At 36.2% G+C, this 24,437-nt stretch overlaps 2 protein-coding genes across 2 annotated transcripts in view; one reads left to right on the top strand and one right to left on the bottom strand.

Moving 5' to 3' along the window:
* Nucleotides 1-6,274, top strand: part of GPR137C (G protein-coupled receptor 137C) — a 60,561-nt gene extending 54,287 nt beyond the window's left edge. The window contains exons 4-7 of the mRNA XM_045810520.2: nucleotides 2,817-2,966; nucleotides 4,248-4,373; nucleotides 4,551-4,669; nucleotides 5,616-6,274. Of these exons, the coding sequence (XP_045666476.1) occupies nucleotides 2,817-2,966; nucleotides 4,248-4,373; nucleotides 4,551-4,669; nucleotides 5,616-5,793 (573 nt within the window). The 3' untranslated portion in view covers nucleotides 5,794-6,274. The remainder of the gene's footprint in view (nucleotides 1-2,816; nucleotides 2,967-4,247; nucleotides 4,374-4,550; nucleotides 4,670-5,615) is intronic.
* Nucleotides 6,275-11,188: 4,914 nt separating this feature from the next.
* ERO1A (endoplasmic reticulum oxidoreductase 1 alpha) overlaps nucleotides 11,189-24,437 on the bottom strand; it is a 46,503-nt gene continuing 33,254 nt past the window's right edge. The window contains exons 10-16 of the mRNA XM_045810397.2: nucleotides 22,008-22,034; nucleotides 21,789-21,881; nucleotides 20,481-20,727; nucleotides 19,757-19,826; nucleotides 14,104-14,190; nucleotides 13,882-14,015; nucleotides 11,189-12,299 (exon numbers count right to left, since the gene is read on the bottom strand). Coding sequence (XP_045666353.1) covers nucleotides 12,239-12,299; nucleotides 13,882-14,015; nucleotides 14,104-14,190; nucleotides 19,757-19,826; nucleotides 20,481-20,727; nucleotides 21,789-21,881; nucleotides 22,008-22,034 — 719 coding nt within the window. The 3' untranslated portion in view covers nucleotides 11,189-12,238. The remainder of the gene's footprint in view (nucleotides 12,300-13,881; nucleotides 14,016-14,103; nucleotides 14,191-19,756; nucleotides 19,827-20,480; nucleotides 20,728-21,788; nucleotides 21,882-22,007; nucleotides 22,035-24,437) is intronic.

The following is a 24,437-nucleotide window of genomic DNA, read 5'->3' as shown; positions in this document are numbered from 1 at the left end:
ACAACATGGACGAGGCAGAAAACATCATGCCGAGTGAATGAAACCGACAAAACAGTTCATATCTATGGTCCCACTTAAATGAAGTTCTGAACTAAGTTGTGGTAAAAACAGAAGCAGGAGACTGTATGCATCTGAGGGTTTGGCTGGTGGGGAAGGAGTGTGAGGAACTTTCTGGAGTGATGGTAATGTTCTCTATTTTGGTAAAGATTTGGGTTATACTGGTGTACACATTTGTCAAAACTCAGTGAATAGTAAGTTGAAATTTCTGCATGCCTGCATTTAAAAATACCTGCAAACAAATAATGAACTATAGTCAATGACATACATACCAATGTATTAATAATATGCATACTGGAGTGAGATGTAACTCTTCTTTCTTTGTCTGTTACGGCATTTCTGAAAAAGTGGTGTAGATGTCAGAGATGGAGGAAGGGAGAATGACTTCTTGAGGATTGCTCCTGAGTGTCTGTTATGACTCTATTCATTTTAGGAAGATTTTCTTTAACTTTTTGACAACAGCTTCCATGTTGCTGAATCCTTTTTCTGTTTTTGTTTGTTTTGTAATCCTGTGTTTTATGGGAAGAATCTTATTTTGTTTTCTAAATTAGTGGGCTTCTTTCATTGTTTTATGTATGTAATTTGGCTGTAATCTTGTTTTATTTTATTAATTGCCTCAGTGTTATTGATTCTTTGCTCTTCTCAAAACCCTTTTTTTTTTTTAATATTGACAGATACAAGCAGAGTCTCCATATTATGTCTTTTTAGCGGTCATTTTATTTCTCTGTAAAGTTACTTAGGATTCTTTTAAATGATGGTAATGCTGGCAGCATTCTAGCTTCTTGTTACCTAATATTTCTTTAATAATCTAATACTTTTTTTTTAAAGATGTTATTTATTAATTGACACGGAGAGGGAGAGAGAACAAGCAGGGGGAGCAGCAGGCACAGGCTCCCTGCTTAGCAAAGAGCCTGACACAGGGCTCCATCCCAGGACCCTGGGATCATGACCTGCGCCGAAGGCAGATCTTAACCGACTGAGCCACCCAGGCACCTCGATAATATAATTCTTTTAAAATTGGATCTGGATTGGTTTTAGATTGGCTTTTTTATTAACAACTTTTTTTGAGATTCACAAGAATAAAAATTCACACCGTAGAAAATTTTAGCCTTGGCTTTAGAAAATTTTAATCTTGCTAGGGTTTTATTTATTTTCACACATACTTTTTGTTATGGTAGTAAGCTCGAAAAGGTATTCTCTCAACATCTTTCAAGGTATCTTTTATCTTTAGCTCTCCTTCTTCTCATATACCTCTAAAATGTGTTGTTCTTATAAAGAAGTCAGTGATAATAATGGTTCTCAATCCTACCAAACCCAGCATACCCTTCTGATAAGTATTTTTAATAAACTCTTTCTATCCTGCAATTAACAGATTATTAATCTGCCTATACACATAACTTCAAAAATTCAACATAATTGGCCTTGATAAAAGAGGAAATAAAAGGAAAGTAATTGACCAATATATCAATATGTGCATGTGAGGACATGACGCACTAGTCAGCTGCTTGTTACCTGTACATAGAAACCGAATGGGATAGCTACAAATGCAAGCTCTGACAGGCGTATTGTGTTGACGCCTTCCATACCCCACACAGTACTGCTGTCCGTATCATGATTTTCCGAAATATTTGACCATTCGTGATAAAGTTCTGAACAAAACAAAGGACAAATTTCCCTCAGTTTACATGTTCCATGTGTGTCTGGAAATGTGGACATCTATTGAAACTATGAAAACATAAGCATCATTTATACGTAAAACAATTAGGTTTTGGTTCAGATCATTACAAACAGGTTTTTCATCTTCATGAGTGTCTAAGAGGATGTTGGAAAGTTACGAAGGTTAGAGAGGAATTCTCTCGTGTGGAGATGCCTCCTGTGAACTGCAGGTCGTCTGCTGTCCCCAACCCTTGTGCACTAAATGCCATCATTGTGACAACCGGAACACAAACTTGCAAAACACCACATTGGGTGTTTTTTGCAGCGTGTCTCTTTGGCGATTGTGTCACTTCTCAGAATAATGTTTTTAATGCATAAGATAGATAGGATTCCAAAGGAAATCAATTATGTTGAAATACAGACCCCAGGTTAGGAATCCCTGTAAAAAGGTGCTCCTGCACCTTTCTCCAGTACACACACTCCAGTTGTGTGTGAGTACTACATTGTGAGTGAATAATAAGTGACAAGGTTTTCTATTTGGGGAAACAATAGAAGCCTTGGTATTAAAATATTATGGATTTGAAAGTGCATTTGAGTGCCTACATCATTTTGTTGTCAACATAATGACATCACTAAGGGACTAACATCAACTCTTTAATAGGATGAAGCAAATAACATGGGAGCTGTATTTCTATTCTAATTGTGTATCTCATTAGAAATTAAGTGTATGAAATGGAATAACGCTTCTATTTCACATTCTTTTCTCATTATGACTAAACTACTTCTCTCATTAGTATCAATTTTGCCAACTTATTTATTCATATATTACTTAAGGGAGTAAGGTAATCTTGGCAGGACAAAATCTTCCTCCAGCTGCCTTTGGGCAAGTTGGCAAATAACTTATTTGTATTAATAGCGTAGTTTAAACACAAATGATTCTAAGGATAGGGATCGTAAAGTGGGATGACCAAGAGTTTATTCCAACAGGCGCTCACTCCGTGTTTTCTAAGAGTGCATTGCAAGAGATGACTCTTGTATGTGGATAAACAGCTTGTCGTGACAACTGGGCGGAGTGTCGTGGTGATGAGTTTTCTCTCTTCTAGGGTATGTCTCTGTGCCAGACTGTTGTCGTAGGCTCTGTAGTCATTCTTCTCTACTCTTCAAGAGCATGTTATAATTTGGTGGTGATCACCATATCTCAGGATACATTAGAAAGTCCATTTAACTATGGCTGGGATAATCTTTCAGATAAGGTAAGTAGCTACCATGTGTTGCTAATCTAACAGTATAGAAATGAAATTAGCCTTAACTAAGAGAACATTTTAAGTGTTTGACTTACAAACACTTATCTCTAGCTACTAGCCGTAATCATACTTAAAGTTCTATGTTTAAAATCCTCATTTACACGTGTCACTTAAAATTATTCTTCAGAGAGAACTTCTCCCAAAGGAGTATTTACTTTTCTCTTTGTAGATAATACTAATAGTGCCATAAACCCATTGGTCATAAACCTATGTTTTACTAATTTCTTCAAGGATAGTGTTTAAATATCTCTAGATAAATTGACTGCCCATCATTAGCTAGTGAATACAGGTATGTTTTTATCTTGTTAGGATGAAATTTATTCTCTCAAACCCAAGGCCTATATTTAACCTCAATATTTGGTTTGGTTTTAGATATTTAAATAAGGGACTTTTCTGAAAATCTGGCATTATCTGTCATGATAATGGGAGAGCATTCCTAGTTCCTGGGTGTCCTGGTGTTTGCTCTAGTAATTCCTAGTGCACTAGCTCTCGTATTTAACCTCCCAGCTCTCTCCATCCCCTTCCTAAAAGTGCGTTTGATATAGCTACATGTCATGTCTTTATATTCATTTAACTTTGCACTGAGTTGAAGGCATTCTGGAATATCATTTTATCAGAATTCCAGTTACCTGTCTAAAGAAAAGGAATTTTCTTTATTTTTTTTTCCCTTCTCCAAGAAAAGGAATTTTCACATGGAGTTCCAGCTGGCAGATTCTCTTCACTCCTTTTGCCATTTCTCTCTCCCCACACCTAGTAGAATAAAAGCAAATTCAATATGAAGTTTAGGCCCCGAAGCGTCTTTTTAAATAGCAGTGGAGCTGAGCAACTTAACATGCGCCGTCTCTCTACAGGTGCAACTCAGATGTAACTTACAGGTGTAAGTGCTGTTCTGTTACCCATGTAGTCCTTAGAACCGGTAGTCTCTTTTAGAACTCTCTTCAGACTGTGGGGCCTAAAAACGAGATCACTTCAACTCATCCATACATTAAAAATATTTTCATAAATTGATGCATTGAAAAAGTTAATCGCTTTTTATTTTACTTAACATCAAAGCATTTTTATGTCCTTTAAGGGACATGAAACCACAAAATATGGAAAATGAATTTAGAGATTTATGTGCCTATAGCTGATGTGTCTTAACTTACCCTATCTGAAGCAAATTAATTGTGGAGGGTGACTGCTTATACAAAACACAGATTTAAAAATTGCCCTGTCGTACTGTGTTTACAGGCTCATCTACAAGACATAAGTGGAGAGGAGTATATAGTGTTTGGAATGGTCCTCTTTCTGTGGGAACATGTGCCAGCATGGTCAGTGGTACTCTTTTTCCGGGCGCAGAGATTAAACCAGAATTTGGTATGATATCATAATATTCTCCAATACCTGTTCCCCTTATTTAAAAAAAAATAATGGAACATTTGTATCGATTTTCTGTTTCTGGCAAAGTTTAAAACTAAAAAGCATTGTAGATCTCAGCCTCCTTTCTTAGTTGAAAAGTAAATCTTCATATGCTATCTAATACTTTGTTCACAGGCACCTGCTGGCATGATAAATAGTCACAATTATAGTTCCAGAGCTTACTTTTTCGACAATCCAAGACGGTACGATAGTGATGATGACTTGCCAAGACTGGGAAGTTCAAGAGAAGGAAGGTAGATGTACTGAATTAGTACTGAATAGATTGACCTAAGCTTTAACCCAAACATGAGAAAGGTGACTTGGTGACATGTGTCAGTAAATAAGATCATTTAAACTGGATCTTAGAGCAGTCAATGTTACACCCGTAGTGGGACCTGTACTATAAAGAACTATCATCTGACTCTAAGCCCATATATTATTTGAGAAATGCCTTTGGGTGTAAAATGGTACCATGTCATTCAGGATTCCATGTTGGCTCAAAGCTGGCAGGGGTTGATAAGCAGGGAAGGAATACAGTTAGAGTGATTATATGTTTCCTTATCTATAGTACTATTCGAAACCCACCGAGAAACCCTAGATGAAACTCTCGGGAAGCTTAGGTGCCATAGGAAATCTTGTGTCCTTCTTATTCGAAAACTGTTGCAACTCTATACCATTAGCTGTGTATCAGGGCAAAGGAAAAGCCTAAATGCATACCTCCATAATGCTTTGAGCTTGGTTCAGCATTTTCTGTAATTCTCACTTCATCAGGACAAATTACTTAACTCCCGCCCCTTTTGTAGCCTGTTCTTCATCTGTAAAATAGTGGTACTAGAATTTATCTAATATTTGTTGTGAAGATTAAATAGGGTATGTGCATGTGTATAATTATTATGTATACACACACACACACACACATGTCTTAAAATAGAGCTTAGTCCTTAATAAGCACTATATTATTGTCTGATAATCAAGTTCTAATTCTGATGTATTTATTCCTTTGTAATATGTGATATAAAATCAAGGATATTAGATAAAAGTCATTGCATTTTGTAGAAAGCTATTATGTTATTTGGCAAAGAGTATATTTCAATATAGTTGCTACTAACTGTATTATAAAAGTCACTGAACACTAAAAATGCCAATGTCACCTATATCCTGATCATAACGCTATGGGTTTTTTTGCCTTTTTGGTTGCAGTTTATCGAATTCTCAAGGTTTGGGCTGGTATGGCACCATGACCGGGTGTGGCAGCAACAGTTACACAGCCTCTCCCCACCTGAACGGACCTGTGACGGACACTGCTCCTTTGCTCTTTACCTGTAGCAATTTAGATATGAGCAATCACCATAGCTTGTACGTAACACCACAAAACTGACAGCATTAACAAGCCGTGATTCCTCCATTGTTTTTCACGAACGTGTATATTCGATGTGTTTAAATGCCACCTACATAAACATTCCATTATCTGTTGCAACTGAAAACAAAGCCTGGAAATGTGGCTGTGTTCGGCAGAGGACACACCTGTTAGTTTTGACTTCTTCATAGCAAAACGAAGTAAAATGGGAAGTTTGGAGTGGGAGAAAAGAGGGATTAGATCTCAAGGCACTGGATGGCGGCAAACATGCTGACTTTGGAACATCAAATGCGTATTTGCATATTTGCACTTTTATCTTTGTTCTGAAAGAGTACACTGCAGTCCCCAAAGTCACACTCCAGTGTTGACACTGGGATATTATATTGTACACCTAATTAGAAGCCAATTTTCCTATGAAAAATCAAAGCCTGTATATTCAGTGGTGTATTCTATGTAGAATTCTTACCCAATAAAAATTTTACGGTGTGAACAGTGCACAGGATTAAGGCATAACAACGTATCATTCTTTTTTTAAAATCTAAAATATATGTAATCATTGAAGATAGTTCTTTTAAGCATGATTGTAAAATACCAACTGAAATTATCCAATCATTTTTTTTAAACAACCAGAGTAATCCTTTACAGTGATGACCAGCAGTGTTCTTTGGAAAGCCACAGCCATTTCTTCAAGAAGAAAGTACACCAGTGAAAATTATGTGGCTATTTTGAGTAGAATTGGTCAAGTGATTATTTTGTACGATTAAGATATCTGTAGTAGTTTAAGCATGATTCTTCAAGGAAGCAATAGTGATTTTTGCGTAGGGAGATTTTGGTAGAAACTTCTTGGGACTAAACAAGTTTACAGATGCATTTAGGAATTATTCATAAAATGTACAATTCTAAGTTAAAACATGAATACATTTTCAAAAGCATTGGATTTAGCTGAGCAAGATAGAGCTGACTGCACCTATTGAATCACAATTGTCCTCAGGTAAATTAAATCATGATACATTATTGCAGTAAACTCAAGTGCAATACTTTGTGAGACATAGAATTCCTCCTTTAGTTTTCCCATTTTTATATCTTGTAAGTGGGCAAAGCCAGATTAAATTTAATTCAGATTAATTCCAGCACTAAATACGCCCGCCCATGTTAAGGTACTGACTAGGTAAGTATAAAACCACTGTTTAACCATATTGAAATACGTCTAGACCTGTATTAAAACTGTCTTGAATGTCCTATCCCAAATCTAAAAAATATATATATATATATGGTAGGCTAAGGTAATAAAGGGTTTTAAAATGCACTTTCTACCAGTATCCATATGGAAAGACGTAGGCGCTGAGTACCTCAAGATGCCACGGGCACAGGCAGCGTTGGGAAGTTGTCACAACACGCCGAGGGACGACTAGCTACGTACAATTGTCTGCTGATCTGTTTCTTCAGAGCTGAACTCCTACAACTGTCCTTTTCTGTCTTCTACTTTGATTAGAAAGTTATATTTTATTTCTACTCTTAAAATACCTTTCGATGAAAAAAAATACCATTCAATGCTTTAATAATTGCTCATTTAGTAACTTCACAAAAGTGTAACAGGAACAAAGGAAGTGTTTGTTATGACTCTTGAGAGGCTGGTACACAGCCAAAGAAAGTCCTTCTTTTTATCATACAAAATGACTTTGAACTCAATCAGAAGCATAAACCTATAGTTAAAGATGTTACTTTGGGTTTGTTTATAAGTTCTCATTGTAACCAAATTATTTTAAAATGTATAGTACAGCAGTTAACCTTGGTATTTCCATGACAACGTAACATGCACTGAACGGAGTGTATTTTGAGGACAACTTCAGTTATTAGATTTCTTTTCAGAACGCCAACTATTTATTTTCCTAATAATGTTGGGTATCTACCTAGAACTATCTGAAAAGATGTATTATCTCTGTGAATCCTTGAGGTTCAAAGTAAGTAAGGTAAATTTTTTCTAAGGCCTCCCTAGGTAGTGTTCCTATTTGACCAGATAAGCAAAGATTACTTAAAAAATAATAAAATAATAATAATAATTCCGGGTAAAATATCTTGGTTCCTTCAGCTGCATTAGTTGATTGTTCCAAATTTCAGATTTATATATTTTTTCTTATTCCTGACTAGGGTACCTGAATTCTCGAATTTGTCTCCTTATACACATCTCCCACAATACATCACCAAAGACAAAGATAAGCTTCTGGCCCAATATTTGCTTAAAAATTCCAAAGCACTAGGAGCACTTTAAGTTTGGTCTCGGAAGAAGGAGTTGTTGATGAAATCAAAGGGCTACCGACTCCCTGCTCACTCTGCACTGAAGCACATGACGATTTCAGACCTTCTTTTTTGGTTCATTAATTAGAACGGTGAATTTCATTGCTGAAGTGTGTAATTCTACAGTGATTAGCAGTACTTGTTTTTATCGTTTCATTTGGGTGGTCATTAATTTGGAAACTCTTACCACTCATTATAGCTGGTTGTAGTTTTATGAAAGATGTAATTTATAGCTAAAGTGGCTTTTTTATGCATAGCTGCCTTTTTTATTGTTTAACAGTGTTTCTCAGCTATACAATCAGTGTCAAACTGTTTGTAAAAGTATAGCTGTGGCCAATGAATGTATTTATTTGTTGTTTCACTAAATGGTAACAAAACACTACTGTTAAAAATAAAAAGTGTTTGTGCTTTTATTTGGTAGTTTGGTTTTCTTAAATGTCTCCATTGACAACTCTTGAGTTTCTAGCATTCGGCTCAGGTCCTGATCCTGGGGTCCTAGGATCAAGCCCCAAGTTAGGCTCTCTGCTCGGTGGGGGGCCTGCTTCTCCCTCTCCCTCTGCCTGCTGCTCCCCCTACTTGTGCTCTCTCTCTCTCAAATAAAATCTTTTAAAAAACCCCAAAAACCCTAGTGTTACCAAAGAAAAGAGAAAAATATCAGGAATTACAAATGACAGTTTGTTGTTAGCTTGTATTTCTATCTGGACATCATGTCCCTTAATATTACACACTGATTTGATGTGAACTGGCATACATTTTAGTTAAAATAGCAGTATGATTTTGATAGTACATTTATTCAAACACTAAGCTAAGACAAATCTTTGTATGAAATAACTTATAACACCTCTCACCTTCTCCTTGAATTTTAAACAGGAATAAATTGAGCTAGCCCGTAATCATGGGCAGTTATTCCTTGATTATTCAAGAAATTCTTCAGTGATGTTGCCTTTTCCCCTGAAAGAATAGTTCTTACCATTTTTTTCCATAATAGGCTCCCGTCATAACTTGCCATAACCACACCAAATTTTGAATGCAACTTCAGGAGCTTTACCAACCTTCCCCTGAAGTCCACAAATCTTTCGGAATCTACTGACTCTTGTCGTAAAGAATATTTGGAGCAAAGGTATGACCTCTAATACAATAAAATTGTCATTTGAAAAGCAATTTATTCAACAAACATTTATTAAGTGTTCATATGCCAAAAATTATGCTATGGAGATGCAAAAGTGGATAAAGTTCCTTTTCCTGCCCTTAAGGAGCTCACATTCTAGTAAAGGAGGCTTAAAAGAAAATACAGTACAATAAGTGACACAATAGAGGTAGGTTGTAATTACAGTGGTGACATTAAAGAGGAGATTAGAGGATACTCCTTGGGTGGAACAAGGGAGATTTCACAGAGGTGGGCTTTATGCTGGCCTGCAAGAAGAAATGGGAATTTTCCAGGTAGGGAAGATGGTTAGAGCACATGATGCAAAGAGAACAGCATGCACCCAGGTGTGGGGACCTGACCCTGGCACATTTGAAGAATTAAGTGTTTTATCAAAGCATGAGGGCTGGGGGTGGGACTGGCAGGCACACATCGAGGACCTTGTTCAAGCACTTCTAGAAAGCCCGCTGTGGCAGCATTGTGGGGTGCGTGAGAGGAGACAGAGTGGGAACAGGGAGGCAGGTAAGTGTCGTGCTCTAGATAAGACCAAAGAAAAGAAAAAGACAGCAATGCATCAGGGATACGGTGATCAACTCCACAGTGCTTACACACTGACTGGATAGGGGAAGGCGCAGAGGAGGGAGCCTACAGAATCTAGATGATGATGGTTCTGAACTTAACCAAAGTCAGGAACACAGGCGTAAGACGAGATCTGGGGGGAGAACAGTTGTTTTAAGACACACAGGTATCTGTGGGACAACAGTAAAGACATGTGGTAAACAGCTGGATTGAGAAGTCTGGACTAATGATAAGGACTTAGACATCACTGAATCGGAATTACCCAAGAGTGAGAAGTGATGGTGATTTACAGCAAGAATGAAAGTCTGAGGAATAACATTTAAGGCATAAATGAAAAAAAAAGGGTAAAAAAGGATACAACCAGGAGCCCAGGAGTGAAATATAAGGAACCCAGCGGGAAAAAGATTTTTAAAGAAGGGGCTTTCAAACAGTATCAAATGCAGAAAAAAAGTCAAATAAGAAATGGCTTGTGAACTGAACTACGAATTTAGAATTGGAATTTTTGACTTCAAAAGAAGAAACGGTTAGGAACTAGAGCCAAAAGCCAGATTTCTGGTTAAGGAGCAGTGGGAGGTGATAAAGTGATGATAGGAATATTCTCTCAAAAAGATGGACTTAAAAAAGGGCGAGGGCATGACGTGAGAATTAGAGAAGCATACAGACAAAATTGCCATTTAAACCCTTCCGCCACATGACTGGAGTACTACAAATGTCCTTTAAACTTTCACACGCGGTGCTCACGTCACAGGCCTTTGATTCTCCAAAAATATTGAGTTAATTAGTAGGTAAATGTCTTTCTTTTCCTGCCTTATTCAAATGAGGGAGGGAGAGAGAAAAGACGACACATATTGTTAAACTCAGCTCTGTGGTTTTTCATTTAAGATGTGCCGAATACATATTCATACATTCATTCTACAGATATTTATTGGATGTCCACCATGTGCTTACTATGTACTTGGCACTCCACCAGCTTTAGGGTTACAGAAAAGAAAAAGTATACAACAGTATAAAATGCTATTTTTAAGCCATTATATAAATAAACCCTGCTTTATTAATAATGTGACATCTCAGCATGGTACAACTTGCGAGTATAAAGAGGGCACATCATTTTGAGGTATAGTTTCTTTTACAGTTTCTTTCTTTCACAATTACCATGTGATCAAAATTCTTAAACCCCTTCAAATATTTTTATCATTGAAGAACTGCCACTAATGAAAACCTCCCAAAATTAGTTTATTTTTAGGGAGAAAAAGGAAACGAACCTCATGTACAAAAAACAAAAATTATATGCCCCGTGACTACACAGATCAAGCATCAAAAGGACAACAAACTCAAAAATAAGTTTATTTACACCGGAACTCAAAATGATTCCTTATTCTAAGGCTTACAGTATTATAGTTCCACTTCTTTTTTTTTTTCTGAAAAAATCATTTAAAAAATTATCCAGTACTACACACTGAAGTCTTTAAGGTTCAAAGGGCATGATGCTTGGAACTTTCAAATGATTTAGGAAAAAATAGTATACATGTGTATAGAGAGAGAGCATGAAAGATAAAGCAAGTGTGAACAATTAGTGAATCTGGCTAAAGAGTTCTTTTGTACTATTCTGGAACGTTTTCTGTAAATTTGAAATTACATAAAAAGTTTCTCCCAAGTTTTATTCAGCATTGGGTAAAGTATTATGAGAATAAATATATAAATCTATTCAACTTTTCACAATATTTAGAAATCCCGTCTTTGAGTTGTCATTGTATCTTTCTTCACACTAAAGCAAGCCAATCTAAATAGCAATATAATTCTCGAAGTGATTTATTTCATACCAATGTACTTTTGGGTTGCCAGATAAAACACAGGACTCCCAGTTAAATCTGAATTTTAAACAAGAAATAATTTTTGGCATAAGTATGTCCGAAATATTGCATGCAACATACTTACATTAAAAAATTATTGTTTATCTGAAATTCAAATTTAACTGGGCATTCTGTATTTTTATTTACTAAATCTGGTAACCGTAAATGTATTGCAAACTTTTAGGTTGTTAATTATGGATTATTCGTGAAACTCCTTAGCATTTTCCTATTAAATGCTCAACACACTGACCATAGCTTTATTCATATTACATCTTCTCACACAAAATTCTTGAGAGACTTATAACATTTACTTAGTTTTAACATATATGAATTTGATAATCCTGATTTTATTCAACATTAAACTTTAAAATTTGTACCACATCATCAAAGCGTTACTTTTACTCACACTATCATACATAAACTTAACATAATTAAAAAAATGGTTTACTTAAAACAATATAACAATATAATTCTCCAGCAGCTTTATATAAAATGTTTGGCTTACGAATGTCATTGCTCTTATGCCTTTGAATGAAATTCCACTCTTTGGCCTTCATAGTTCAGAAACAGGCACATTTCAGCTTGTTTTCTGTTTTCTTTAATGAATATTTTGTAACAAATTTCTGAAGTTTTCTAATTCTTTCACACTTGTGGAAATTCTGTAACCAAAAAAAAATCTCACTCAGATGATATTTTAGATACTTTCTCTCTGTTATTCAACACTGCATTTTTAAAGTACAGAAGAATTTTCAAGTAATTTATTTCAATAAATTTAAAGATGCATAAACCACTTAGTCAATTTTGATGTACTTGAGTTCTTAACTTGACATGGTAAAACCAAGATAATATTGCCCTAAAATTAGTTATTTTTAAGCATTCAAAACTTAGCATTAAAGTTTTAAAATACACAATTAGAAAGTACATAAATATTATAATACTTAGGTAATTTTTTTTCTTTTTCTTTTCTTTTCTTTTTTTTTAAGTAGGCTCCACACCCAGTATGGAGCCCAACACGGGGCTTGAACTCATGAACCTAGGATCAGGACCTGAGCTGAAATCAAGCGCTGGACACTTAACCAACTAAGCCATCCAGGTACCCCAAAATACTTAGGTATTTAAAGCTTTCATAAGTATTCACATACTTCGTATTTAAAGTACATAAATATAAATTACATAAGCATTAAAATACGTATTTTAAATATGCGTAAGTTGGAGTGCCCGGGTGGCTCAGTCAGATAAGCATCTGACTCTTCATTCCAGCTCAGTTCATGTCAGGGACATAAGTTCAAGCCCTGCGCAGGGCTCCTGCTCAGCACAGTCTGCTTGAGATTCTCTCTCCCTCTCTCCCTCTCCCTCTGCCTCTCCCCTGCTCACACATGCTCTCTCACGCTAAAATATATAAATAAATAAAATCTTCAAATACATATAAGAATACTGAAAACTAATCATATTCCACATTTAGTAAATATACAAAGAATCAAAGCTCTTGGACTGTAAAAAGTGAGAATAGCAAATGTGTGACCAAATTGTTTTCACTACTTTTTATAAAAAGTTTATTCATTATTTTAAATATATTTTAGTTCTGCTTTCCACCACAAAAAAAGTAGCTGAATTTTCAATGAACTGTATCTATCAAGTGTCTGTGTACTAGGAATAATTCTGAAGGTCAATTATTTCAAACCCATAATATTAAATCATAATTTTTTTAAAGTGAAGAAATGTAGTCCTTAAAAAATGTTAGTTTGTATAAATCTCTGCATTCTTACATATGATAGGCCAAAAAGAAATGCATCTATATCTAAATTTTGTAATGTTAAGTTCCTTATTTCAAGCTTATCTTCTAATCATTTTCATGAAAATTAATTATTTTTAAAGAATTATTAACCTTTTTACATGATGGTGAATTTGCAAAGATATTTTATATGTATGCTTATGTTAAACATGATTTTTGCAGGACCTTCAAAAAATATTTGGGCAGCACAAAAACTACTTTTAAATAATTAGAAAAAAATGTACAAATTCAGGAAGACGAATATTGAGGTTCAATCAGTAATTAATCATAATTACAAAAATCAACAGGTGAAAGTAAAAAATATCACCTAATAATTGTGTGTGTGTACTTAAAGTATTTCATAAGATCACAGAATTTGGTAGTGAGATAATTTCACTAAAAAGGATATTACTTACCCAGTTTTAGACTTACTTGGCTAACAGAAACAATTTCAGTACATTCACACTCACCTTCCAAACGCATTAAATAATGATACTATTTCTTGTCGCGTTAGATGGAATTCATAGCTAGGCCCGCTTTCGGGCATATTTGCTATCAGTTTCTCAGAAAACAAAATCTTCAGAGCAGTACCCAAACCCTGAATCTATTACAGAAATAAGAAAAAAAGAAAAATCAGAAAATTCTTTGTGCAGAGAATAAATGAAAACTAAGATTGAACTAGATTTGCTTACCTGAAGCTTTCCCCATAGTCGGCATTTAAAACAACCAACACAATCCATGATTCTTGAAATATTTCTAAAATGCAGTCGAAAGTCCTCCTAAAAACAATTTAACGAGATTTTTATTAAGCTGTAGCATCTAGTCAAACGCTAAGTATTTTCTGAGTGCCTTCTATGTGCCTAGCACTGTGCAAGGGATCCTAGAGGGCACCAAAAAAGAGGAAGAGAATTAAAATCCACAGTCACTGAGCAGCACGTCCTACATATACAACTTCATTTCATCTTCACTGCAAATCCGAAAGTAGGTGTTATTATAATCTATACCTAATGAATTAATAACACAAGGTTCAGAGAGGTTAGGCTGCCTAAATTCCCGTATGCAGTGAAGAGCAAACTTAGACCCCAGGACTGCCTGACTCAAAAACTAAACTACCTAGTTGTGGTCCATATATACAATGGAATATTACTCAGCTATCAGAAAGAACGAGTTCTCAACATTTGCTGCAGCATGGACGGCACTGGAGGAGATAATGCTAAGTGAAATAAGTCAAGCAGAGAAAGACAACTATCATATGATTTCTCTCATCTATGGAACATAAGAACTGGGAAGATCGGTAGGGGAAGAAAGGGATAAAGAAAGAGGGGGTAATCAGAAGGGGGAATGAAACATGAGAGACTATGGACTCAGAAACAAACTGAGGGCCTCAGAGGGGAGGGGGGTGGGGGAATGGGATAGACCGGTGATGGGTAGTAAGGAGGGCACGTACTGCATGGAGCACTGGGTGTTATATGCAGCTAATGAATCATCGAGCTTTACATCGGAAACCGGGGATGTACTGTATGGTGACTAACATAATATAATAAAAAATCATTAAGAAATGCAAAAAAACAAACAAACAAACAAACAAAAAACCAAAAACTAAACTATCTGCAAATATACACAAAGGTAACTGAGCTGAGGTGTTCCGTTTTATGTGATTGTTGTTGTTGTATGTGATTATGAAGTACATGTGAATATCAGAGGAAGGGAGACAGGGGTAGGGTGGCATCATTCACCAAAAAAGAAAAAAAAGGGAAAGAAAGAAGGAGAGAGGGGGCGGGAGAGAGGGAGGGAGAAATTTCAAAATATGGCTTCATATTAAAGTCCTGCTTTAATCCTGGTATTAATTAGGAAAACAATCAGATATTTTATTATTATTAATACTATTTTATAATATCTTTTATTTTTAAATATATTTATAATTAACATTATCATACATAAATATACAGAGTATAGTGAACATCCATGTACACTCTACCAATCTTGAGAAAGAAACCATTACAAGTACCACAAAGCCCTCTATGTATCCCTCCAAAGTCCTATATCCTACCCTCTATAAGTATCCTGAATTTGGTGTTTATTCCTTTTTTTTAATACTTTCAACATATATATATTTATGAACACTAAGGTAATATGTTGTTTATAATTGGACAAAATGAATCCAGCTCATCCAAAACTGGTATATCCTTCAGGGATAAGTAAAAAAAGGGAAGTCAAGGACACGCCCTTCTTTTACTCCAGTGGAAATTATGAATTGATCTGCCAAGTGACTCCCTCTGTCCTGGACTTACACTGAGATCCCAAGCTTATAGTGTCTAAGCAGGAAACCAGACATACATTCATTCATTCATTCATTCATTCATTCATTCATTCATTCCAGAGAGAGCATGCAAGCAGGGGTGGGGGAAGGAGCAGAGGGGGAAGCGGAGGGAGGGGGAAAGAAACGCAAGCAGACTCTGTGCTGAGAGTGGAGCCCCATGTGGGCTGCATCCCATGACCCTGAGATCATGGCCTGAGCTGAAACCAACAGTCAAAAGTTCAACATCTGAATGAACCACCCCGGTGCCCCTTGACGTACATTTCTGATTGAAATCCATTTTACCAATCAGCCTACAATTTGAGGAGCATGTAGTGTTTCTCTCTCTCTCTTCTTTTTTTTTAATGTGATAAACCACATACTGGGCTCAACCAGAAGAGAAAAGGACCAAAGATCTAAAAATGGGAATAAATCAGCAAAGATTGGTACCCACTATTCAAAGTAGACCTCTATTCATTTTGGGGATAGTTCTTCCCCAGATGCTTTATTCAGCCTGAGACTCTGAAACAGCTGCATTATATAAATGATTTTTAATGGATCCCAGATCTTGTGTCTTTATTAATACAAATTTTGTATTAATATAAAGCCCATATCATTAATATTAATTATTACCATATGTTAACAATATTCTACAACTTGTGTTTCTGTACCTTTGGACTGAGTTCAGTAAGAGGTCATTTGAATTTTAAACCAACTTTTAAGAATATTTACCAAGTAAAATTACTCTAAGTAAATTTTGGTGATTTAAAGCTTCCAAAACTTGTGTTTCAACCCTAAAGAAAAAAAATCACACTTTTAACAATAATAACAGCATAGTAAAGTTACTCTCAAGTAGATGTTCCCATCCTATGAGGTGCTGAGCTCTGGAGGATTTAACAGTTACTATATGGGCCTAAAAAATCCGTTATGTGGACAAGCACTGCGTACAGACAGAATAAATAAGCCACAGGTAGGCACTATAAATTTCCAAATGAATATAAATATTATGATCAATAAAACACAACTTTTATTGACAAAGTGTTATAAATGCATAGTGGCCTTTCGGCGATTATACATTTTCACAATCAATAGATACTAAAAATACTACTGTCGCGGGGGTAAGCCTTGAATGTTTTTGACTTTAGAGACTCTCACACCTATAAAGGTTGGAAGCTTCTGTGCTAAAAGACTGTGCTTGCTTTTGTAGACATTGTCTAAATCAGTATTTGGATATGTTCGTTAATGCAAACACTTGAATGTGGCAGCTCTTGAGTAAATCTTTGGCGTACACAGAGAGTGAGCGTGGTTGCTTACGACAGCCAAAATAACACTGCAAAATCAAAACCACGTACAAGTGCGTAAACTGACTTAACATGCAGAGCTAAATTCATAAGCTAGACGTTTGCTAGATCAGGACAGGAGAAATATTGTGACCTCCACAGGTACCAATGTCCAATAACCTAAATATACCCCAAAGTTACCTCAGATTAGAAAAACTTATGACCCTTAAAATAACCAGAACCTAAATCACTTACAAATTCTCCTGTTTAGGTATACAGCTTTTAGGCCAATACTTAGAATTATGGTCAGTGGGTAGAATGATCGAACATGCTGCCGTTATCTACTGTAATTTACATTAGTGAAACCAACTGCCCAGAAAACAATTCTCACCCAATCCTTAAATGTTCTAGAAGCCTTCAAGTGAGAGCCTACTCTACCTGGGACACTACACAATTCTTCCATACAGTCCTCCATTTCTAACCACATGCCGATAGAGTATAAAGCAGACAAGATGAGATTTTTTTTTTTTTAAGATTTTATTTATTTATTTGACAGAGATAGAGACAGCCAGCGAGAGAGGGAACACAGCAGGGGGAGTGGGAGAGGAAGAAGCAGGCTCATAGCGGAGGAGCCTGACGTGGGGCTCGATCCCAGAACGCCGGGATCACGCCCTGAGCCGAAGGCAGACGCTTAACTGCTGTGCCACCCAGGTGCCCCAGACAAGATGAGATTTTTAAATGAACTTATATACACCTGAAACTAGCGTCACATTCTATGTTAATTATAAAAAAAATAAAACTCAGGGCGCCTGACTGGCTCAGTCGGAAGAGCGTGTGACTCTTGATCTCAGGGTCATGAGTTTGAGCCCCACCTTGGCGGTAGTGGTTACTTAAAATAAAAATAAATAAAAATAAAATTTAAAAATATTTATAAATAAATAAAAAAATAAAATCCATGCTAGTGTTCAAATCTATGATGTTCACCATAAACTACTATTTCTTAAGATGGTAAATCTCTGATATTAACAAGTTTTACTTCTTATTATAGAAGAATTAAGAAAATTTATCTGTTAAACTCCATAGCACATCAGAGTTGAGTGTTTCAGTTTTGATAAAATTAAAACATTATGAGCAATATTTCTAATCTGCACAATATAAAAAGAGTTGATGCCAAAACGCTTTCCAATAAACCAGCAAGTGTACTAAAAATAAGGAAGAGAGTGAAAATAGTAGGGAAAAAAAAGTCTTATTACAGTGTCTTCCCCCTCACTTCCAAGTTCCTGGAAGCTGCTGGGAGGTTATATAAGCGCCGAAGTATGTATTTCTAGCAAGAATGTTTTCAGTAGGAGGTAGATGGGGGATCAAAAATAACTATTATTTAGCAGCAAAAAATCAGTGCAAGAAGTATTGTTTGCAAACTGCATAAAATCAGGTTCTTTCCTTACAGAAAGAAACAAAGAATACAAAACAGAGGAATGCTGTCATAAATACTCTGAAGAAATCAGCTCAAGCCCAGCGCTCCTGACAGCTACCTGCCTTTACTTACTGAGAGCTTTGTAACAGAGAACAGTAAGATAATTTTACTTGAGTGCCCAGATCGACTAGAAATCTACGGAGGGTAGGAGCTGTCCCTTCCTGTAATGACAAGAATCCTATTTTGCACATAGTGAGTGTTTAGTAAGTCTTCCTAGTAATATTTTATATTTGTAGGATTTTGATGCAAATATACACAAAGATGGTCTTGTATGAGCTTATACCTCTAGAAAGAGACAAGACAAAAACCAGTCCCCGTTCTGCAGGGCATCACATCTTCTCTTCTGCCGGCCTCCCTAAATACCTTTCATTCCCAATGAATTAGATGACTGACAAACCTTGGGCCCTGTCCCCTAAAGGGAACTCTTTATCCAAAACCATTTTCGGAATTCTCCTCAGCAATACTGCCATTCATGCTCTAGACCCCTTTCCTTTAATTTATAACTTTGTTTTGAGACCATCAATGTGAAAGCCATCTGTAAAGTGTGCAGTGACAGGCTGTGTTACTTTGAACACAGCACAAACTAGATCTTCAGTTGGCCTGCCTTTGGACCTCCTTTTCTGGGGTAAAAGATTGATTATGACTCTGCCTTTTCTTGTAATTTCCTAATATAGAATAAGATTTATTGTTAACTATAATAGCTAAATCGTGGAAGGAGCCGAGATGCCCTTCAACAGATGACTGGATTAAGAAGTTGTGGTCCATATATACAATGGAATATTACTCAGCTATCAGAAAGAATGAGTTCTCAACATTTGCTGCAACATGGACGGCACTGGAGGAGATAATGCTAAGTGAAACAAGTCAAGCAAAGAAAGACAACTATCATATGATTTCTCTCATCTATGGAACATAAGAACTAGGAAGATCGGTAGGGGAAGAAAGGGATAAAGAAAGGGGGGGTAATCAGAAGGGGGAATGAAACATGAGAGACTATGGACTATGAGAAACAAACTGAGGGCTTCAGAGGGGAGGGGGGTGGGGGAATGGGATAGACCGGTGATGGGTAGTAAGGAGGGCACGTATTGCATGGTGCACTGGGTGTTATACGCAACTAATGAATCATCGAGCCTTACATCGGAAACCGGGGATGTACTGTATGGTGACTAACATAATATAATAAAAAATCATTAAAAAAAAAAAAGATTTATTGTTAACTATAAAAACATGGGCTTATATTCATACCTGCATAAGAGTTTGAATCTAAAACTTAAGTTAAAGTATGAAATGATTACCTTCAGTTTGTTTGCTTCTTTTTTATCCCCAGCAAAAAAGGAATTCTCATCAAAATGCAAAGGAAATGACCTGTACGTTAAATAGAGAAGACTCATTTTCAGGTATTATAAAATATCAAGAGTCCTGCTAAGATAACATTTTGGTTGGAGATGAATTACATAATACAAAGAGCAAAAGATCTAGTAAAATCAGCACTCTGTTGCCCCAAAATGAAGTCTTATCCTCAAATCTAAAACAACTGCATAAAACAGAAGTTTGGCCCCAAACCCAGTATGTTCGACCACATATGAAAATAATGCAGGTATCAAATACTACAAGAATGACTCTTAAAACTAAACACTTGTGCCATTTAGTACCTAAGTCAAAACAAAACCAAAACTCAATGCTAAACGACCTATAAGCAAAATTAGCTTTTAATTATTATTTTTTTAAATAATTTTCCTTTCTCGGGGCGCCTGGGTGGCTCAGTCGGTGAAGTGTCTGCCTTCAGCCCAGGCCATGATCTCACGGTCCTGGGATCGAGCCCCATGTGGGGCTTCCTGCTCAGCGGGGAGCCTGCTTCTCCCTCTCCCTCTGCTCAGGCTCTCCCTCTCTCTAATATAAATAAGTAAAATCTTTAAAAAAAGTTTTTTTCCTTTCTCTGAACTGAATATTTAAGAATTGAACTTTGGTAACACTTGTCACTCTTCTATTAAGTTGCACAAGTCATCAAATGTAACTTACTTGATTTCATGAAGTATTTCCAGAAGTAGCATTTTGTTTTCTGCATCGTGAACTTTATTTCCAGTGAAGAGCTGAAAATCTGGGCGCTCAAAGAACGGTACCACTTTAGATAAAGCCCTTAATTCTATTAAGTAGAGAAAATACAAGTTCTTAAGCCTTCTTGGACCCTCTCCTTCCGTCAAAATCCCATCAAATCGCTGCTGAAATTCTGTAATGTTGTGTCCCCATTTCTTTTCCAACCAAGTTTCTGAGAAGAAAGAAGAATTAAATATTAAAATCTGAATTTTAAAATTAAGTTTCAGTTTACTTATTACATTGGGTTATTTCTGCCTACAGAAGCTAGTTTCATTGTATATTTGAAAATACAGAACAATGAAAGCTGCTTTTCATAATTTAGCTTTTAATGGTTCTACATTAATATGTTATCTTCTACAACCCATCCTTAGAAGGAAAATAAATTCACTATTTACTGAGAAGTATGATTTCACAGAAATCAAATTTCTGGGGGCGCCTGGGTGGCGCAGTCGTTAAGTGTCTGCCTTCAGCTCAGGGCGTGATCCCGGCATTATGGGATCGAGCCCCACATCAGGCTCCTCTGCCGGGAGCCTGCTTCTTCCTCCCCACTCCCCCTGCTTGTTCCTTCTCTCGCTGGCTGTCTCTCTGTCAAATAAATAAATAAAATCTTTTAAAAAAAAAAGAAAAATCAAATTTCTGAATATAAACATATTTATAAAACCAAAATATGCAATTTAAAAATGACTACCTGAAATTACTGAGAGAGTCTGAAGCCCTATTTAAAACTAAAGTTACTGTATTTTGTTCCTGAGCCATAGAGACACTTGAAATCCCAAAAGAAATAGGTTACTGATGAAAATCAACCATGGTCTTTTTCTGCAACAGCATTTTTAAAGCATAAAGAGCAGCAGAAAATACTTTTACCCATTAAACTCCAGGCCTGAAGTTGGCACACAAGTAAAAGGGTTTTAATACAGTAAAAATATCTAATGGATAACAAACTGTACCATTAGGAGAGATTTTAACTCCCACAACAAAACAAAAGACTATTTCTGAAGAGATGTGCACAATTTTGAGCAGCTTCTTAAAAGCAAGTAAACAGAGGTAAGATCAGGCTGAAAATGTCCTTATAATACCTACAGTTTCTACATTCCTGATCACTGCCATTTAAGAATGAATTTTTACGGCCTAACATTCAACAGGGTCAACTTTTTCCCACTAAGGTAAGTACCAAAAATTTTAAGGATATCTGAAAATAACATGGCAAAATAAATAAAAGTGAATGTCACGTACCTTGTAGAAGATATCGTGCACTCAAATGCACATTAATGCTTGCATGCAGGCCAGAGATAAGTCTGTAGAATGCTCTTTTTTCTACGCAGAGGCCTAAAAATAGTAATTTGGTGATAGAAATTTTATATGTGAAATGTAGCATTTTTAAAATAATTTCATATGTCTTTAAAGATGAGAAAAATTTTTAACATTTAAATTTGTTTAAAAGTTTCCAATTACCTTCTAGCCAACTGTAAAAAGTGTTCTCTGAAATAAAAAGAAAAAGAAGTCACAAAGTTGTAAAAATGCCAAAATGTAAGTTTTTCAATATATAAAAGCAATTTGTGCCAAAAGGTGATTTAAAAATTAACAAAAGGTCCAAATTTTATTTGCAATTTATCCAAATGAAGGAGAGAAGTTCTTGGTATGGATTCAATTAAATACCATTCTCTTGCTCAGTCTGTAGAAGGTTTCAGCATTGCCTTCGGTAGCCCCGGTCTCATAACTTTCCAGATAAAATATTTCATGTGTGGTCAGAACACAGAATTTAAATAATAAGTCAATGCAAGGAAAACTACTTAGCCTTGAAAACAGGTGATGCTATGAAAATTAAGAATTCATTATATGCTTTTCTAAATTTTTTAGAAGATTTTATAAATGCACACATAAGCAGGGGGAGTGGCAGGCAGAGGGAGGGGGAGAGGCAGGCTCCCCACCAAGCAGAGAGCCTGATGTGGGGCTCAATTCCCAGGATCCTGGGTTCATGACCCGAGCCGAAGGCAGACGCCTAACCGACTGAGCCATGCAGGTGCCCCTGTGCTTTTCCAAATTTTTAAAGTAAATAAAAATTATAAAATAGAATTGGTGGTGTATTACTTGCATATCGCTCATGGTATTTCCTGCCATTCAACAGTTCAAAGGAGCAATACAAGGAAATATTACAAAACCAAATACCATTTACATTCTATGACCCAATAACATCACTGTTCATATACTTAGACCTGGTAATTCTGCTTTTAGAATTATGTTCTAGGCATGCCTGGGTGGCTAAGTCATAGAATTATGTTCTAAAGAAATAATTCAAATGGTGGAGGGGTCAATAATTTGTACAATGATGATTATGTTATACATAATTGTTAAAAACTGAAATAATCAAAATGTACAATAATGCCTAAGTTAACATGATAGGATATTATATAGCTAGGTAACATGGTAGAATAATATAAAACTATTTAAAATGGTAAGAATGTGGAACATGACAATACATGAATTATTATTTGAAATAACATGAAAAGCATAGAAATAATTTTCATAACTACGCAAAGATTCTACGTATGCATTTAGTAGAGATGGCAAACATTGTACTACATAGTTCTTTTGACTAAAGTTGCTTATGGTAATATTAAAAACGAACTAAACAAGCATAAAAGTCATAAAAGGAATGACAAAGAGAATACACAATAAATTAGACTATCTAAAAACTTAAAACATCTGTTTGTCAGAAAACCTCACAAGCAAAAGTAAAAGGCAAATAGCCAAGTAGGTAGAACGTATGTTACAAATACAACAAAGGGATAATATTCTTTTTTTTTTTTTTAGAGATTTTATTTATTTATTAGAGCGCCCGCCCACATGAGTGGGGGGAAAGGGCAGGAGAAGGAGAGGGAGAAACAGACTCCCCACTGAGCGAAGAGCCTGACTAGGTGCTCAATCCCAAGAGCCTTAGATCATGACCTGAGCCAAAGTCAACCGCTTAACTGACTGAGCCAGCCAGGTGCCCCAAGGGATAATATTCTAAATATATAAAAAGTTCATAAACTGAATAAAAGTGCTTTAGTGCCCATGTAAAGTGGGCAAATAACAGAACTAGAGAATCCACAAAGGAAAAACCACAAATAGTAAGAACACAAAAATTACTCCGTTTCACTAGTAATAAAAAATGCAAATTACAACCATAGAGATACCACTTTTAACAGTAAAGATAAAACTATGACAATACTTAATGCTGACAACGGTCAGGTAAAACTAGGTGGCACACTGATTGGAAGGGATATAAATTCGCACACCCTTTCAACGACAAAATGCAATCTGGTCCTATGTATCAGGAGCCTAAAAGGTCCATAACCTTTGATCCAGTAAACCCATTTCTAGAAATCTAGACTGTGACGGATAAAATTCATATGTTGAACTCTAAGCCCCCAGGAGATGGTATTTGGAGGTGGAGGCCCTGGGAGGTGAGTAGGTTTAGATGAGGTCATAAGGGTAGGGTCCCCGTAATGGGATTAGTGTCTTTGTAGGCGGATGAGGAGACCAGAGCTCTTCCTTGGCCACGGAAGACACAGTGAAAAGGCGGGCTATCTGCAAGCCAGAAGACAGCCCTTAGAAGAATCAAGTCTGCCAGGGGCACTCTGATCTTGTACTTCCCAGCCTCCAGACCGTGGGAAAACAAACGTCTCATTAAGCCACCCAGTGGATGGTATTTTGTGAGAGCAGCCTGAGCCAAGACATAGGCGAAGGAATCGAGCAGACATGGGAATAATAATATACACAACTCTAAATATACCTAGTATGAAAATACCCATATGTAAATAATCATAATTATCAAAATGTTGGGACACCGGGGTGGCTCAGTCGGTTAGCGTCTGCCTTCGGCTCAGGTCATGATCCCAG

The sequence above is a fragment of the Ursus americanus genome, chromosome 26 (genome assembly GCF_024610735.1).
Source record: "Ursus americanus isolate L20-20 chromosome 26, mUrsAme1.1.p, whole genome shotgun sequence".
Classification (NCBI taxonomy): domain Eukaryota; kingdom Metazoa; phylum Chordata; class Mammalia; order Carnivora; family Ursidae; genus Ursus; species Ursus americanus.
The sequence above is the reverse complement of the archived record's forward strand: the minus strand, read 5'-3'. Positions and strand labels throughout refer to the sequence as shown.